The sequence below is a fragment of the Anomaloglossus baeobatrachus genome, chromosome 9 (assembly GCF_048569485.1).
Source record: "Anomaloglossus baeobatrachus isolate aAnoBae1 chromosome 9, aAnoBae1.hap1, whole genome shotgun sequence".
NCBI classification, from domain to species: Eukaryota; Metazoa; Chordata; class Amphibia; order Anura; family Aromobatidae; genus Anomaloglossus; species Anomaloglossus baeobatrachus.
The window spans coordinates 44,369,149-44,387,029 of record NC_134361.1 but is presented as its reverse complement, the minus strand read 5'-3'; the positions used below and the strand labels follow the sequence as shown (position 1 = coordinate 44,387,029).

Here is a 17,881-nt window from a genome sequence, read left to right as displayed (position 1 = left end):
CCATAGTCCTCTATATTATATTATACTGCGCCCCATAGTCCTCCATATATTATACTGCACCCCATAGTCCTCCATATATTATACTGCACCCCATAGTCCTCCATATATTATACTGCGCCCCATAGTCCTCCATATTATATTATACTGCACCCCATAGTCCTCCATATATTATACTGCGCCCATAGTCCTCCATATATTATACTGCACCCCATAGTCCTCCATATTATATTATACTGTGCCCCATAGTCCTCCATATATTATACTGCGCCCCATAGTCCTCCATATATTATACTGCACCCCATAGTCCTCCATATATTATACTGCACCCCATAGTTCACCATATATTATACTGCACCCCATAGTCCTCCATATATTATACTGCGCCCCATAGTCCTCCATATATTATACTGCACCCCATAGTCCTCCATATATTATACTGCACCCCATAGTCCTCCATATATTATACTGCGCCCCATAGTCCTCCATATATTATACTGCGCCCCATAGTCCTCCATATATTATATTGCGCCCCATAGTCCTCCATATATTATACTGCGCCCCATAGTCCTCCATATATTATAATGCACCCCATAGTCCTCCATATATTGTAATGCACCCCCATAGTCCTCCATATATTATACTGCGCCCCATAGTCCTCCATATATTATACTGCGCCCCATAGTCCTCCATATATTATACTGCGCCCCATAGTCCTCCATATATTATAATGCACCCCCATAGTCCTCCATATATTATAATGCACCCCCATAGTCCTCCATATATTATAATGCACCTCCATATATTATAATGCACCCCCATAGTCCTCCATATATTATAATGCACCCCATAGTCCTCCAGATATTATACTGCGCCCCATAGTCCTCCATATATTATAATGCACCCCCATAGTCCTCCATATATTATAATGCACCCCCATAGTCCTCCATGTATAAAGTAGCCCTCATAGCCCTCCAATTATTATAGTGAATTTCTCATAGTTCTCTATATATTACAATTCACCCCATAGGTCTCCATATATTAGAATGCACCACACGGTCCTCCATGTTGTATAATGCACCCCCATAGTCCATGTATCAGGTAGCCTTCATAGTCCTCCATATATTATAATGTAGCCCCCATAGTCCTTTATGTATTATAATGCAGCCCTATAAACCTTCATATTGTGTTATGCAGCCCCCTACTCCTCCATCTATAATGCACCCATATAGTCCATGTATAAGGTTTCCGTCATGTTGTATAATGCATCCTCATAGACCGCCATGTATAATGCAGGCAGCCCCCCATGGCCTCTGTCCACCGTGTACACACTCCTTGTTCCCGTGCTGCTGCGGTCGGCGTCCTCCCACCCTGCGCTCTGTGCTTTCAGCTCAGCAGTCGCACAGGAGTGATGTCACTGCGTAGGCACAGGGGAGAATGATGAAGTGTGGAGCTGCACGGGCCGCTCCACGCTTCATTGTTGCTGTGCGCGTTGACGGGGCAGGGGGGCCCGCTGGCGGCATTGGGCCATTTAGCGGTTGCGTGGTCTGCGCCAGAACAGCGCAGCTCCTCTCACAGAAAGAAGCTGGCTGCTGAACTGGCGAGCGGCTGTGGGCCCCTAAGCTGCTGGGCCCGGTCGCAGTCGCGACCTCTGTGACCGCGGTAGTTTCGCCCCTGATCATATAGATATATATACACATAGTATTAGCAGACCCTGGCTGATCGGTGTATGCCAAAGTAAAAAGAAATGACAAAATCTCCTTGTCCTGAAGACAAAAAAAAAGTGATTGTGTTCAAGGAATTAAAGACGTATTCTGAACTGCTTGATTGATAAGGCATATGAATGGCTGTTTCTAATATGACCAGAGTTTGGCCCCTCCAGGCTACCGTTGCTGACCTCAGTATACAGAAATATAGGAGTTTTTAACATATCTTCAGTAATATAATTTATTTTGGCAATTAGGTGTCTATGAAGACTATGGTGGGCTGCAGGAAGACCCCCGACAGTACCACGATCAGCCTCCAGAGCTGGGCCCAGAGAATACCGAAGCACCGTCCTCTTTTAATAAAGCCAATATCCCGGACTTTCTGCCCGCCGCCCAGCGCGCCCTATTCCTGCGCATCCAGCAGAAGCAGCAGGAGGAAGAACGGGCAAAAAGGTCGGCTGGAAGCTCCCTGCAGGAGAAGGACAACGAAGAAGGTGATGAAATACTCTGCATTCTTTCTTACACAAGTTAAGCAATAAAATGCTGAAGACGCACCAGATTATAGGAACAAATTTTAATGTTAAAATGAGGGTTCATCTTACAATCCTAGTGCATCTTATATGTCACAAGGGGGGGGCGGTGGTGGTGGAGCGGCTCAGGAAGGTCACAAGATGCAGGGTCAGCGATGCTGTGGGCTCGGAGGAGAGGGTGTCGCGGCTCAGGAGGGTCAGTGGACGGCGGGTCACAGTACTGTGGGCTCGGGGGTTTCGCGTCAGCAGGCATCATTGATCTACCGGCGGACTGCGGGCTCCATTGAATCACTCATGGTTGACTAGATTGGATTCATGAAAATGGCCGTGGAGGCGGCGCTTGCATAGATAGGACTCCGTGGCCATTTTCTTGAAGTCCATCACGTCAATCTGCGCACGTGCCGCGTCCGTGGCCATTTCTTCGTCGCTCCATTGGGAGACCCAGACGATTGGGTGTATAGCTACTGCCTCCGGAGGCCACACAAAGCATTACACTAAAAAGTGTAAGGCCCCTCCCCTTCTGGCTATACACCCCCAGTGGGATCACTGGCTCACCAGTTTTCGGCTTTGTGCGAAGGAGGTCAGACATCCACGCATAGCTCCACTGTTTAGTCAGCAGTAGCTGCTGACTATATCGGATGGAAGAAAAGAGGGCCCATATAGGGCCCCCAGCATGCTCCCTTCTCACCCCACTGGTGGTTTGTAAGGTTGAGGTACCTATTGCTGGTACGGCGGCTGGAGCCCACATGCTGTTTTCCTTCCCCATCCCCCTGAGGGGCTCTGAGGAAGTGGGATCTTACCGGCCCCAAAGCCCTGAGGCCGGGCTCCATCCACAGACCCATTGAACCTGCTGGATGTGGAGCGGGAGTGCCGTTCAGGGACATGGCCCTGCACCATTCAGGTACTCTGTGTCCCCGTACACACAGGCACAGCACACTCCAGACTTGCTGGGTGTGCTAGTGCGCCGGGGACAGTAAAGGGTTACCGTCACTGCAGCCTAGCTGAGTGACTTTATTTATTGGGAACTACCGCGCCGGACGCTCCGGGAGCGGCGGCGCGGCTGGGACTTGTAGTGCGCCGTGGACTTAGCGCCGACCGCGCTTTTACGGCGGCGGCGCTCATAAATCCAGTCCCCGGCTTTTGCGGCCTAGCTCAGCTTCGTTCCCGCCCCCACCCTGTCAATCAGGGTAGGGGAGAGACGCTGTACAATCAGCAGCGCCGAGGGCTGGAGCCTTATTTACATGCTCCAGCCCTCTCACTAGACACTGTGGGACGCCGGTTTCCCGCTCTGACTTGGGGCACGCCCACGGCCCGCCCCTACTCACACGAGCTGGAGAAGGACGCCGGCAGCCATTCCTGCAGTCCGAGCTGAGAGAACGGACTCTGGGCAACCAACAGGAATAGGGCGACCACACACCCGCTTATAGGCGGGCGGTAAGCGGCACCTGGGGTGCTGACACTAAATACCGCAGTTTGTCTATTTGTATTTAAGTACACTGCATAGGTCGCTATTTCGGGCTATATGCCCTCTTAGATGGCGACACATCAGCAGCAGGAAAGCATGGGTGCTACGGCACAGGCTTTCTATGCTGCTTGTATTGCACGTACTGAAGTGTTCATGTGTATTTATGCTTGTATGCTATACACTGCACTGTACGGTCGCTAGTCTTGGCTATATTCGCCATAGAATGGCTAGACTACAGCAGCAGAAAAGCAAGGGTGCTGAGGCACAGGTTTTTTTCTATGCTGCTTGTATTGCAGGTGTTGCAGTGTTCATTTGTACTTATGCTTGTATGCTATACATTGCACTGTATGGTCGCTATTCTGGGCTATATTCCCCTAGATGGCTAGTCTACAGCAGCAGAAAAGCAGGCTTTCTATGCTGCTTGTATTGCATGTGCTGCAGTGTTCATTTGTACTTTATGCTTGTATGATATACATTGCACTGTACGGTCGCCATTCTTGGCTCGATAAGTCGGCAGCAGCATATAAGCAACACAGGCTTTCGATGCTGTTTTTGCTGCATGTGATACTGTTCCACGGCACTGCTCCCCATTGGGTGCAATGCTCCCCTGTAGCACTTGGTCAGCCGGGGTCTCTACTTGACGTGGCCAAAAGAACCACCTCTCAACCCTGTCCAAGGACAGGGACGGAGTTGCAATGGGATAGAGACTTGCAGTCCGGACAGGCCATGGGCAATCTGGATCATTGCTCCCTGGCCACCCTCACTTGGATTAAAGATCGGTGCTCCGGGGGGGTCCCAGGAGGCTCTCTGTATGATGAGGTAGACGTAGCTCATCAGGACTTTGATCCTGACACCGCTCTCACTCCGGATACACCGGATGGTGACGCCATAAGGAATGATCCTATAGCGTCCATCAATGGAATGTTGGATCTTTTCTCCCTCAGCTCCCCCAGCGGAGGAGTCAGCTTCACAGCAGGAGAAGTCCCATTTCAAGCTCAAACGTATATTGAGTATTGTTCTGGCCACGCTGACTGCAGAGAAGCAGTCCAGGAACACCACGCTTCCCAGATAAGCGTTTTCTCCAAACGTATTAAGGATACACGTTATCACTTTCCCCCTGACGTGGTCAGGCGTTGGACCCAGGGTCCAAAGGTGGATTCTCCAATCTCCAGGCTTGCGGCTAGAGCCATAGTTGCAGTGGAGATGGGACTTCACTTACAGATGCCATTGACAGACAGATGGACTCTGGTTGAAATCTGTCTGTGAGGCTATCGGCGTGTCGGTTGCTCCGGCATTCACAGCCGTATGGGCACCCTAAGCTTTTCAGCTGTTCTTGCACAGCTGGTCTTGAGCACAAGTACATCTGTGCCGCAGGGGCGTCCGTAACCTCGCAATGTCTGCATTGCGACTTACCCTATTAATGCTGTCCTGGAAGGACAGCCGAGGTTTCGGTCCTTCCCAGGCTCGGGCAGGTCCCAATTGTCCTCGTCCAAAAGGGCTGAAAAGCCTCAGAGGGGCTCAGCTGCCGGCCGGGCTCAATCACGCCCAAGGAAGGCAGCCGGAGGAACCGCTACCAAGGCGGTCTCCTCATGACTCTCAGCTCTCTCATCTTTCCGCATCCGCGGTTGATGGCAGACTCGCTCGCCTTTGGCGACATTTAGCGGCCACAGGTCACAGACCGGTGGGTGAGGGACAGTGTGCCCACGTGCACAGGACAGAGTTCTGTTCTCGTCCTCCGACTCGATTCTTCAGAAAGTCCCCACCTCCCCACCGAGCAGATGCTCTTCTGCAGGCAGAAGGAGTGGTAATCCCGGTTCCTCTTCAGGAACAAGACACGGTTTTCCTCCAATCTGGTTGTGGTGCCAAACAAGGATGGCTCTTTCCGTTCCGTTCTGGACCTAAAACTGCTCAACAAGCACGTGGAGGCCAGGCGGTTCCGGATGATACCCTCCGCTCCGTCATTGCCTCAATGTCTCAAGGAAATTTCCTAGCATCAATAGACATCTAAGATGCTTATCTCCACGTGCCGATTGCTACAGAGCACCAATGTTTTTTCTACATTTCGTGATAGGAAACGACCAGCTTCAGTTCGTAGCTCTGCCATTCGGGCTGGCGACAGCCCCACGGGGGTTCGCCAAGGTCATGACGGCAGTGGTAGCAGTCTTGCACTCACAGGGACACTCTGTGATCCCTTACTTGGACGATATACTTGTCAAGGCACCCTCTCAAGAGGCATGCCAACTCAGCCTGAATGTTGCGCTGGAGACTCTCCAGACGTTCGGGTGGATCATCAACTTCTCAAAGTCAAACCTGTCACGACCCAATCACTAACGTATCTTGGCATGGAGTTTCATACCCTCTCAGCGGTAGTGAAGCTTCCGCTGGACAAGCAGCGGTCACTACAGACTGGGGTGCAGACTCTCCTTCAAGGTCAGTCGCACTTCTTAAGACGCCTCATGCACTTCCTCGGGAAGATAGTGGCGGCAATGGAGGCGGTTCCGTTTGCGCAGTTTCATCTGCGTTCACTTCAATGGGACATTCTCCGCCAATGAGACGGGAAGTCAACATCCCTGTACAGGAAAGTATCCCTTTCACAGACGGCAAGGACTCTCTGCAATGGTGGCTTCTTCCCACCTCATTATCACAGGGAAGATCCTTCCTACCACCGTCTTGGGCGAGTCTGTCAGGGTGGGGAGCGTTTTTCTCCACCACAGGGCTCAGGGTCCGTGGACTCAGCAGGAGTCCACCCTTCAGATCAATGTTCTGGTAATCAGAGCAGTGTATCTTGCCCTACTAGCCTTCCAGCAGTGGCTGGAAAGAAAGCAGATCCGAATTCAATCGGACAACTCCACAGCGGTGGCATACATCAATCACCAAGGGGGGACACGCAGTCGGCAAGCCTTCCAGGAAGTCCGGCGGATTCTGATGTGGGTGGATGCCACGGCCTCCACCATATCCGCAGTTCACATCCCCGGCGTAGAAAACTGGGAGGCAGACTTCCTCAGTCGCCAGGGCATGGACGCAGGGGAATGGTCCCTTCACCCGGACGTGTTTCAGGAAATCTGTCGCCGCTGGGGAAGGCCGGACGTCGACCTAATGGCGTCCCGGCACAACAACAAGGTCCCAACCTTCATGGCACGGTCTCGCGATCAAAGAGCGCTGGCGGCAGACGCCCTAGCGCAAGATTGGTCGCAGTTCCGGCTCCCTTATGTGTTTCCACCTCTGGCACCCTTGCCCAGAGTGCTACGCAAGATCAGATCCGATTGCAGCCGCGTCATACTCGTCGCCCCAGACTGGCCGAGGAGGGCGTGGTATCCGGATCTGTGGCAGCTCACGGTCGGCCAACCGTGGGCACTACCAGACCGACCAGACTTACTGTCCCAAGGGCCGTTTTTCCATCGGAATTCTGCGGCCCTGAACCTGACTGTGTGGCCATTGAGTCCTGGATCCTAGCGTCTTCAGGATTATTCCACGGGGTCGTTGCCACCATGAGACAGGCTAGGAAGCCCACGTCTGCTAAGAACCACAGAACGTGGAGGATATTCTTATCCTGGTGCTCTGCTCAGGGAGTGTCTCCCTGGCCATTTGCATTGCCTACCTTTCTTTCTTTTCTGCTATCTGGGTTAGAAAAAGGTTTGGCGCTCGGCTCCCTTAAAGGTCAGGTATCGGCGCTATCCGTCTTTTTTCAGAGGCGTTTGGCACGCCTTCCTATGGTGCGCACGTTCCTACAGGGGGTTTTGCATATCGTTCCCCCGTGCAAGCGGCCGTTAGATCCATGGGATCTGAACAGGGTACTAGTTGCCCTCCAGAAGCCGCCCTTCGAGCCTCTGAGGGAGGTTTCACTTTCTAGACTATCCCAGAACGTGGCTTTTCTGGTAGCGATCACATCTCTTCGGAGAGTGTCTGAGCTGGCAGCGCTATCATCCAAGGCTCCCTTCCTGGTCTTCCACCAGGACAAGGTAGTGCTGCGCCCCATTCAGGAGTTTCTCCCGAAGGTGGTATCCTCTTTTCATCTTAATCAGGATATCTCCTTGCCTTCGTTTTGTCCTCATGCAGTTCATCGGTATGAGAAGGATTTACATTTGTTAGATCTGGTGAGAGCACTCAGAATCTACATTTCCCGCACGGCGCCCTTGCGCCGTTCGGATGCACTTTTTGTCCTTGTCGCTGGTCAGCGCAAAGGGTCGCAGGCTTCTAAGGCCGCCCTGGCTCGATGGATCAAGGAACCAATTCTTGAAGCCTACCGTTCTGCTGGGCTTCCGGTTCCATCAGGGCTGAAGGCCCATTCAACCAGAGCCGTGGGTGCTTCCTGGGCATTACGTCACCAGGCTACGGCTCAACAGGTGTGCCAGGCAGCTACCTGGTCGAGTCTGCACACTTTCACCAAACATTATCAGGTGCATACCTACGCTTCGGCGGACGCCAGCCTAGGTAGAAGAGTCCTGCAGGCGGCAGTTTCCTCCTCGTAGGGGAGGGCTGTCTTGCAGCTCTAACATGAGGTATTTCTTTACCCACCCAGGGACAGCTTTTGGACGTCCCAATCGTCTGGGTCTCCCAATGGAGCGACGAAGAAGAAGGGAATTTTGTTACTTACCGTAAATTCCTTTTCTTCTAGCTCCTATTGGGAGACCCAGCACCCGCCCTGTTGTCCTTCGGGATTTTTGGGTTGTTTCGGGTACACATGTTGCTCATGTTGAACGGTTTTTCAGTTCTCCGATGTTACTCGGAGTGAATTTGTTTAAACCAGTTATTGGCTTTCCTCCTTCTTGCTTTTGCACTAAAACTGGTGAGCCAGTGATCCCACTGGGGGTGTATAGCCAGAAGGGGAGGGGCCTTACACTTTTTAGTGTAATGCTTTGTGTGGCCTCCGGAGGCAGTAGCTATACACCCAATCGTCTGGGTCTCCCAATAGGAGCTAGAAGAAAAGGAATTTACGGTAAGTAACAAAATTCCCTTCTTTCTTGAAGTCAAGTCACGGGTAATTCAATAGAGCCAGTTGTTAGATCAATGGCGCCCGCCGCATCGCCGACCCTCCGTCCTGTGACCCTCCACTGCAGTGACACCCCCTCGCCTCTGAGCCCTCAGTATCGCCAACCCTGCCTCCTGTGACCCCCGCTCCACCACCGCCACCCCAGTAAGCCATATCCAGATTATAAGATGCACCCCATTTCTTCAGCGCTCTATTGGGAGACCCAGACGATTGGGGTATAGCTACTGCCTCCGGAGGCCACACAAAGCACTACACTAAAAAGTGCAAGGCCCCTCCCCTTCTGGCTATACCCCCCCGTGGTATCACGGGTTCTCCAGTTTTCAAGCTTTGTGCGAAGGAGGTCAGACATCCATGCATAGCTCCACAGATTTTAGTCAGCAGTAGCTGCTGACTATGTCGGATGGAAGAAAAGAGGGCCCATATAGGGCCCCCAGCATGCTCCCTTCTCACCCGTTGATGGTGTTGTAAGGTTGAGGTACCTATTGCTGGTACGGAGGCTGGAGCCCACATGCTGCTTTCCTTCCACATCCCCCTGGGGGGCTCTGAGGAAGTGGGATCCTGCCGGCCTCAAAGCTCTGACGCCGGGCTCCATCCACAGACCCATTTGAACCTGCTGGATACGGAGCTGGAGTACCGTTCAGGGACATGGCCCTGCACCATTACAGGTACTCTGTGTCCCCGTACACACAGGCACAGCACACTCCAGACTTGCTGGGTGTGCTAGTGCGCCGGGGACAGTAAAGGGTTACGGTCACTGCAGCTTTGCTGAGTGACTTTGTGTATTGGGAACTACCGCGCCGGACGCTCCGGGAGCGGCGGCGCGGCTGGGACTTGTAGTCCGCCGGGGACTGGGCGCCGACCGCGCTTTTACGGCGGCGGCGCTTATAAATCCAGTCCCCGGCTTCTGCGGCCTAGTGCCGCTTCGTTCCCGCCCCCTCCCTGTCACTCAGGGAAGGGGACAGACGCTGAGCAATCAGCAGCGCCGAGGGCTGGAGCCTTATTTACATGCTCCAGCCCTCTCACTGCACACTGTCGGACGCCGGATTCCCGCTCTGACTTGGGGCACGCCCACGGCCCGCCCCTCCTCACACGAGCTGGGGAAGACGCCGGCAGCCATTACTGCAGTCCGAGCTCGGACTTTCGGCAACCAGGCAGGACGGTGGCGACCATACACCCGCTTATAGGCGGGCGGTAAGCGGCACACATAGTGCTGACCCCAAGATATACTGCAGTGTGTTCATGTGTATTTTAACTGCATAGGTCGCTATATGCCCGCTTGGAGAGCGACACATCAGCAGCAGGAAAGCAGGTGTGCTAAGGCACAGGCTTTCTAGGCTGCTTGTATTGCACGTACTGAAGTGTTCATTTGTGTTTATGCTTGTATGCTATACACTGCACTGTACAGTCGCTAGTCTTAGCTATATTCTCCTGGAATGGCTAGACTACAGCAGCAGAAAACCAAGGGTGCTGGGGCACAGGTTTTTTTTTTTTTCTATGCTGCTTGTATTGCATGGGCTGCAGTGTGCATTTGTACTTGTGCTTGTATGCTATACATTGCACTGTATGGTCACTCTTCTGGGCTATATTCCGCTAGATGACTAGTCTACAGCAGCAGAAGAGCAGAGGTGCCAGGGCACAGGCTTCTATGCTGCTTGTATTGCTTGTGCTCAGTGTTCATTTGTACTTTATGCTTGTATGCTATACATTGCACTGTACGGTCACCAATCTTGGCTATATACTTCTAGATGGCTAGTCGGCAGCGGCAAAAAAGCAACACAGATTTTCAGTGCTGTTTTTACTACATGGGATGCTATTCATGACACCGTCCCATTGTGTGCATGCTCCCCTGTAGCACTTCGTCTGCCGGGGTCTCTAGCACTTCGTCTGCCGGGGTCTCTACTAGTCGTGGCCAAAGAAACCACCTGTCATCCCTGTCCAAGGACAGGGACGGAGTTGCAGTTTCGACAGATATATTGTCATAAGATAGAGACTTGCAGTCCAGACAGGCCATGGGCAATCTTCCTGACCAACCTCATTTGGAACGGGGGGGTCCCAGGAGGACTCTCTGTATGATAAGGCGGCTCTCCAGGACTTTGATCCTGACATCGCTATCAATCCGGATACACCGGATGGTAACGCCATACGGAATGATCCTATAGCGTCCATCAATGGAAGGTTGGATCTTTCTCCCTCAGCTCCCCCAGTGGAGGAGTCAGCTTCACAGCAGGAGAAGTCCCTTTTCAGTATCTCAAACGGATATTGAGTATTTTTCTGGCCACGCTGACTTCAGAGAAGCAGTCCAGAAACACCACGCTTACCAGATAAGCGTCTTCTCCAAACGTTTTTTAAGATACACGTTATCCCTTTTCCCCTGACGTGGTCAAGCGCTGGACCCAGGGTCCAAAGGTGGATTCTCCAATCTCCAGGCTTGCGTCTAGAGCCATAGTTGCACTGGAGATGGGGCTTCACTTAAAGATGCCATTCACAGACAGATGGACTCTGGTTGAAATCTGTCTAGGAGGCTATCGGCGTGTCGTTTGCTCCGGCATTCACAGCCGTATAGGCAACCTAACCTTTTCAGCTGTTCTTGCGCAGCTGGCCTTGAGCACATGTACATCTGTACCGCAGAGGCGTCCGTAACTCCGCAATGTTTGCACTGCGACTTACCCTATTAATGCTGTCCTAAAAGTACAGTCGAGGTTTCGGTCCTTCCCAAGCTCGGGCAGGTCCCAATTGTCCTCGTGCAAAAGGGCTACAAAACCTCAGACGGGCTCAGATTCCGGCCGGGCTCAATCACGCCCAAGGAAGGCAGCCGGAGGAACCGCTACCAAGGCGGTCTCCTCATGACTCTCAGCTCTCTCTCTCTCTCCGCATCCGCGGTTGATGGCAGACTCCCCCGCCTTTGGCGACATTTAGCTGCCACAGGTCACAGACCGGTGGGTGACGGACATTGTGCTCACGTGCACAGGACAGTGTTCTGTTCTCGTCCTCCGACTCCATTCTTCAGAACGGCCCCACCTCCCCACCGAGCAGATGCCCTGCTGCAGGCGGTGGACGCTCTAAGAGCAGAAGGAGTGGTGATCCCTGTCCCCCCTCAGGAACGAGGGCGAGGGTTTGTACTCCAATCTCTTTGTGGCTCCAAAAAAGGACGGCTCCTTCCGTCCTGTTCTGGACCTAAAACTGCTCAATAAGCATGCGAACGCCAGGCGGTTCCGGATGGAATCCCTCCGATCCGTCATTACCTCAATGTCTCGAGGAGACTTCCTTGCCTCAACAGACATCAAAGATGCCTATCTCCACGTGCCAATTGCTACGGAGCACCAACGTTTTCTACGTTTTGTGATAGGAGACGACCATCTTCAGTTCGTAGCTCTGCCATTCGGTCTGGCGACAGCCCCACGGGTGTTCACCAAGGTCATGGCAGCAGTGGTAGCAGTCTTGCACTCTCAGGGACACCCGGTGATCCCTTACTTGGACGATCTACTCGTCAAAGCACCCTCCCTCGAGGCATGACAACGCAGCCTGAATGTTACGCTGGAGACTCTCCAGACTTTCGGGTGGATCATCAATTTGGCAAGAACACATCGGTCACCGACTCAATCACTAACGTATCTCGGCATGGAGTTCACACTCTATCAGCGATAGTGAAGCTTCCGCTGAACAAGCAGCGTTCACTGCAAACAGAGGTGCAGTCTCTCCTTCAAGGCCAGTCGCACCCCTTAAGGCGCCTCATGCACTTCCTAGGGAAGATGGTGGCAGCCATGGAGGCAGTTCCCTTTGCGCAGTTTCATCTGCGCCAACTGCAAGGGGACATTCTCCGCCAATGGGACGGGCAGTCAACCTCCCTGGACAGGAAAGTCTCCCTTTCCCAGACGGCCAAGGACTCTCTGCAATGGTGGCTTATTCCCACCTCATTGTCACAGTGAAGATCCTTCCTACCCCCATCCTGGGCAGTGGTCACGACAGATACGAGTCTGTCAGGGTGGGGAGCAGTTTGTCTCCGCCACAGGGCTCAGGGGACGTGGACTCAGCAGGAGTCCACCCTTCAGATCAATGTTCTGGAAATCGGGGCAGGGTATCTTACCCTACTAACTTTCCAGCAGTGGCTAGAAAGAGAGCAGATCCGAATCCAGTCGGACAACTCCACAGCGGTGGCATACATCAACCACCAAGGAGGGACGCGCAGTCGGCAAGCCTTCCAGGAAGTCCGGCGAATCCTCATGTGGGTGGAGGACACAGCATCCACCATATCCGCAGTTCACATCCCGGGCGTAGAAAACTGGGAAGCAGACTTCCTCAGTCGCCAGGGTATGGACGCAGGGGAATGGTCCCTTCACCCGGACGTGTTTCAGGAAATCTGTCGCCGCTGGGGGGTGCCGGACGTCGACCTAATGGCGTCTCGGCACAACAACAAGGTCCCGGCATTTATGGCACGATCGCGCGATCACAGAGCTCTGGCGGCAGACGCCTTAGTGCAAGATTGGTCGCAGTTCCGGCTCACATATGTGTTTCCACCTCTGGAACTCTTGCCCAGAGTACTGCGCAAAAAATCAGATCCGATTGCAGCCGCGTCATACTCGTCGCCCCAGACTGGCCGAGGAGATCGTGGTACCCGGATCTGTGGCATCTCACGGTCGGCCGACCGTGGTCACTACCAGGCTGGCCAGACTTACTGTCCCAAGGGCCGTTTTTCCATCGGAATTCTGCGGCCCTGAACCTGACTGTGTGGCCATTGAGTCCTGGATCCTAGCGTCTTCAGGATTATCCCAAGGGGTCGTTGCCACCATGAAACAGGCTAGGAAGTCCACCTCTGCTAAGATCTACCACAGAACGTGGAAGATTTTCTTAACTTGGTGCTCGGCTCAGGGAGTGTCTCCCTGGCCATTTGCATTGCCTACTTTTCTTTCCTTCCTGCAATCGGGGTTAGAAAAGGGCTTGTCGCTCGGCTTCCTTGAGGGGGAAGTCTCGGCACTATCCGTGTTTTTTCAGAAGCGTCTAGCACGTCTTTCTAAGGTGCGCACGTTCCTACAGGGGGTCTGTCATATCGTACCCCCGTACAAGCGGCCGTTAGATCCATGGGATCTCAACAGGGTATTAGTTGCTCTCCAGAAGCCGCCTTTCGAGCCTCTGAAGGAAGTTTCCTTTCTCGCCTGTCACAGAAGGTGGCGTTTCTCGTTGCGATCCCATCGCTTCGGCGAGTGTCTGAGCTGGCAGCTCTGTCATCCAAGGCTCCCTTCCTGGTGTTCCACCAGGACAAGGTAGTGCTGCGCCCCATTCCGGAGTTTCTCCCTAAGGTCGTATCCTCATTTCATCTTAATCAGGATATATCCTTGCCTTCCTTTTGTCCTCATCCGGTTCACCGGTATGAAAAGGACTTACGTTTGTTAGATCTGGTGAGAGCACTCAGACTCTACTTTTCCCGCACGGCGCCCATGCGCCGTTCCGATGCACTTTTTGTCCTTGTCGCTGGTCCGCGCAAGGGGTTGCAGGCTTCTAAAGCCACCCTGGCTCGATGGATCAAAGAACCAATTCTAGAGGCCTACCGTTCTGCGGGGCTTCCGGTTCCTTCAGGGCTAAAAGCCCACTCAACCAGAGCCGTGGGTGCGTCCTGGGCATTACGACACCAGGCTTCGGCTCAACAAGTGTACCAGGCAGCTACCTGGTCCAGTCTGCACACTTTCACCAAGCATTATCAGGTGCATACCTATGCTTCGGCGGATGCCAGCTTAGGTAGAAGAGTCCTGCAGGCGGCAGTGACACCCCCGTAGGGGAGGGCTGTTTTGCAGCCCTAACATGAGGTATTTCTTTACCCACCCAGGGACAGCTTTTGGACGTCCCAATCGTCTGGGTCTCCCAATAGAGCGCTGAAGAAGAAGGGAATTTTGTTACTTACCGTAAATTCCTTTTCTTCTAGCTCTTATTGGGAGACCCAGCACCCGCCCTGTTGTCCTTCGGGATGTTTTTTGTTGTTTGCGGGTACACATGTTGTTCATGTTGAACGGTTTTTCAGTTCTCCGATGTTACTCGGAGTTAATTTGTTTAAACCAGTTATTGGCTTTCCTCCTTCTTGCTTTGGCACTAAAACTGGAGAACCCGTGATACCACGGGGGGGTATAGCCAGAAGGGGAGGGGCCTTGCACTTTTTAGTGTAGTGCTTTGTGTGGCCTCCGGAGGCAGTAGCTATACCCCAATCGTCTGGGTCTCCCAATAAGAGCTAGAAGAAAAGGAATTTACGGTAAGTAACAAAATTCCCTTCATTTCACCCCCAGTTTTTGGGGTTGGAAAAGTGCCTCTTATAATCCGGAAAATACGGTAGTTTTAGCAACAAAATAGCCATAAAATACAGGAAATAAGAGCAAAAATCCATTGAGCTTGTAGTATGTTGGTAAAGAAGGGCACCTGCTGGAGAGTGGTGGTACTGCACCTCAGGAAAAAATCTGACTCCTTATATATTGACTTAGTGCAATGCTATGAAATAAATGTCTGCAAATTGTATCATGGGTACCTCGTATATCCGATATAACGTCTGTCCTCCATAATAACGCATCCGGATTTAGCTGCTGTCTCTTGGTGAATGAAATATTATTCTGCTTTTCTGCTCCATCCATTAATGTCCGCATGATTTATTTCTCCCCAGGTGATACTGGTAACTGGTACTCCAGCGACGAGGAGGAAGGTGGAAGTAGTGTGACGTCTATACTCAAGACCTTGCGACAGCAGTCTTCTACCCGCTCAGCTCAGCAGGCCTCCGCCAGAGACGCCGGCGCGGGGGGTCCTATTGGTCCCCGCCCGCAAAAGAGTCAGGGAAACGCCACGGGTCGCCCCACAGACCCACGCTTGTCTCGTGATCCTCGGCTTTCACGAAATACCGATTCCACCCCAGCTGAGGCAGGGCCCACTGCCCCAAGGTTGGCCAGACATGGACCCCAGTCGAAACAGGACTCGCCGGTTAGTAAGATGGCTACGGACGAGGAGGAAACGGAGAGGTTACTGCGTGATAAAGCTGTTAATATACCCTTGGACCCTCTCCCCGGGCAGACATTGCGAGACCCCCGAAGCCAGCTACAGCAGTTCAGCCACATCAAAAAGGACATCACTTTGAGCAAACCAAGTTTTGCCAGGACTGTTTTGTGGAGTCCCGAAGACCTGATCCCGCTTCCCATCCCCAAACAAGACTTTATCCCGGTGCCAGCCGCATTGCAGGCCTTGCCAGTCCTCGATCACCGACTCGCTCGTCCAGCCGCTATAGCTACTCATGACCCCCGTCAGCGGCCATCTGACGCACCAGCACCTAACTCTAGCCTCCCTGATTTTGAACTGTTATCGCGGATTTTGAAGACTGTCAATGCCGCCTCTGTGACGCCAAGTCCCGCCCCAGCCCCCGCCGAGAAACCTTGCGATCCTCGGACGCGTAAACCACCCGCTGACCCACGGCTACAGAAAGCGGCAGAGCCTCCGAAACCCCCCGAGCCCAGCCAGCCCCTTCCAATATTACCTCCTGCGGAAAGCACACCGACAATTGCCCCCTACGATCCCCGCGTGCTGAGTGTAGGCGGGCTGAGCAAACCTAGCGGCCAAAGCAATGTTCTGAGCAACATCAGTTTATACGACCCCAGGACGGGGGGGAACAAGGCGTCGACGGAGGCTGCGCCGAGCGAAGCGGCCTCAAAGGGATTGGAGAACAAAGCTGCCAGCAAATCAAAAGAGCCGCTGTTTATTCGGAAGTCTGCCCTTGACCAACCAGACGCCGACAAGACGAGCACGGAGCCTACCACCGACCGATACAACAGCTACAATCGGCCTCGTCCTAAGACCCAACCCGCTCCGGAGAGCAGCCAACCCGCCGTACACAACCTGCCCGTGCCACCCGTCTACGGCTTGGTCAAGCAGGCAGCAAAGGCCGGGGGCAGCGGCAGCCCCTTCGCAGGCAATAGCCCGACCCAGGAAAGCGAGCAGGACGCTGGCTCCTTGAAAGATGTTTTTAAAGGATTTGATCCCACCGCGTCTCCATTCTGCCAGTAGTGCTCATACCAACCGGACCTATTAACATCTATATACTTCTTCTTTTTTTATATCCTTCCACTACGTCTTATGTTAATCCTTCTGTACATAAACCGAAAATGTAAAGTCTCGGCACTCTGTTTTTAATGATTAATCAGTGTCTTGTTTAGTGACTGACGCGTTCTTTTTTTGTACATTATTTTAATAGTCCTCTCTAAGTGCATCCATAAGTGTATATAAGATAAAGAACAAATGAAGAAGGCCCATTGGCTCTCCAGACGTTGTAAATTGACATTTTCCTTAAAATAACAAATATGGAACCTTTTTTTCTTGAACCCCGAACCTCCTGGAAACGTATGAAAATACCGTATTTTTTCGTTTTATAGGAAGCACCAGATTATAAGACGCACCCCAAATTTAAAGATTAAAAAAAAAAAACTGCGGGTTGTGGCGCTGTGCCGGGGCAGCCGACACCGCTCTGCGTCGGGGCGGCCTTCGCCGCTCTGTGCCGGGGCAGCCTTCGCCGCTCTGTGCCGGGGCAGCCGTCGAAGCCACCCTGGGCCGAGGCAGCCGTCGAAGCCACCCTGGGCCGAGGCAGCCGTCGAAGCCACCCTGGGCCGAGGCAGCCGTCGAAGCCACCCTGGGCCGAGGCAGCCGTCGAAGCCACCCTGGGCCGAGGCAGCCGTCGAAGCCACCCTGGGCCGAGGCAGCCGTCGAAGCCACCCTGGGCCGAGGCAGCCGTCGAAGCCACCCTGGGCCGGGGCAGCCGTCGAAGCCGCCCTGGGCCGGGGCAGCCGTCGAAGCTGCCCTGGGCCGGGGCAGCCGTCGAAGCCGCTCTGGGCCGGGGCAGCCGTCGAAGCCGCTCTGGGCCGGGGCAGCCGTCGAAGCCGCTCTGGGCCGGGGCAGCCGTCGAAGCCGCTCTGGGCCGGGGCAGCCGACGAAGCCGCTCTGGGCCGGGGCAGCCGTCGAAGCCGCTCTGGGCCGGGGCAGCCGACGAAGCCGCTCTGGGCCGGGGCAGCCGACGAAGCCGCTCTGGGCCGGGGCAGCCGACGAAGCCGCTCTGGGCCGGGGCAGCCGACGAAGCCGCTCTGGGCCGGGGCAGCCGACGCCGCCGCTCTGGGCCGGGGCAGCCGACGCCGCCGCTCTGGGCCGGGGCAGCCGACGCCGCCGCTCTGGGCCGGGGCAGCCGACG

At 53.8% G+C, this 17,881-nt stretch overlaps 1 protein-coding gene across 3 annotated transcripts in view; it reads left to right on the top strand.

Annotated features, from left to right (window-relative positions):
• ZC3H4 (zinc finger CCCH-type containing 4) overlaps positions 1 to 17,624 on the top strand; it is a 73,498-nt gene extending 55,874 nt beyond the window's left edge. For 2 of the 3 annotated variants that reach the window (XM_075323666.1, XM_075323668.1), the window contains exons 13-14: positions 1,961 to 2,197; positions 15,326 to 17,623. In XM_075323666.1, coding sequence (XP_075179781.1) covers positions 1,961 to 2,197; positions 15,326 to 16,710 — 1,622 coding nt within the window. In that variant the 3' untranslated portion in view covers positions 16,711 to 17,623. Of the gene's footprint in view, positions 1 to 1,960; positions 2,198 to 15,325 lie in introns of all 3 variants that reach the window. The other variant, XM_075323667.1, reaches the window with a different exon arrangement.
• The last annotated feature ends 257 nt before the right edge of the window (positions 17,625 to 17,881 follow it).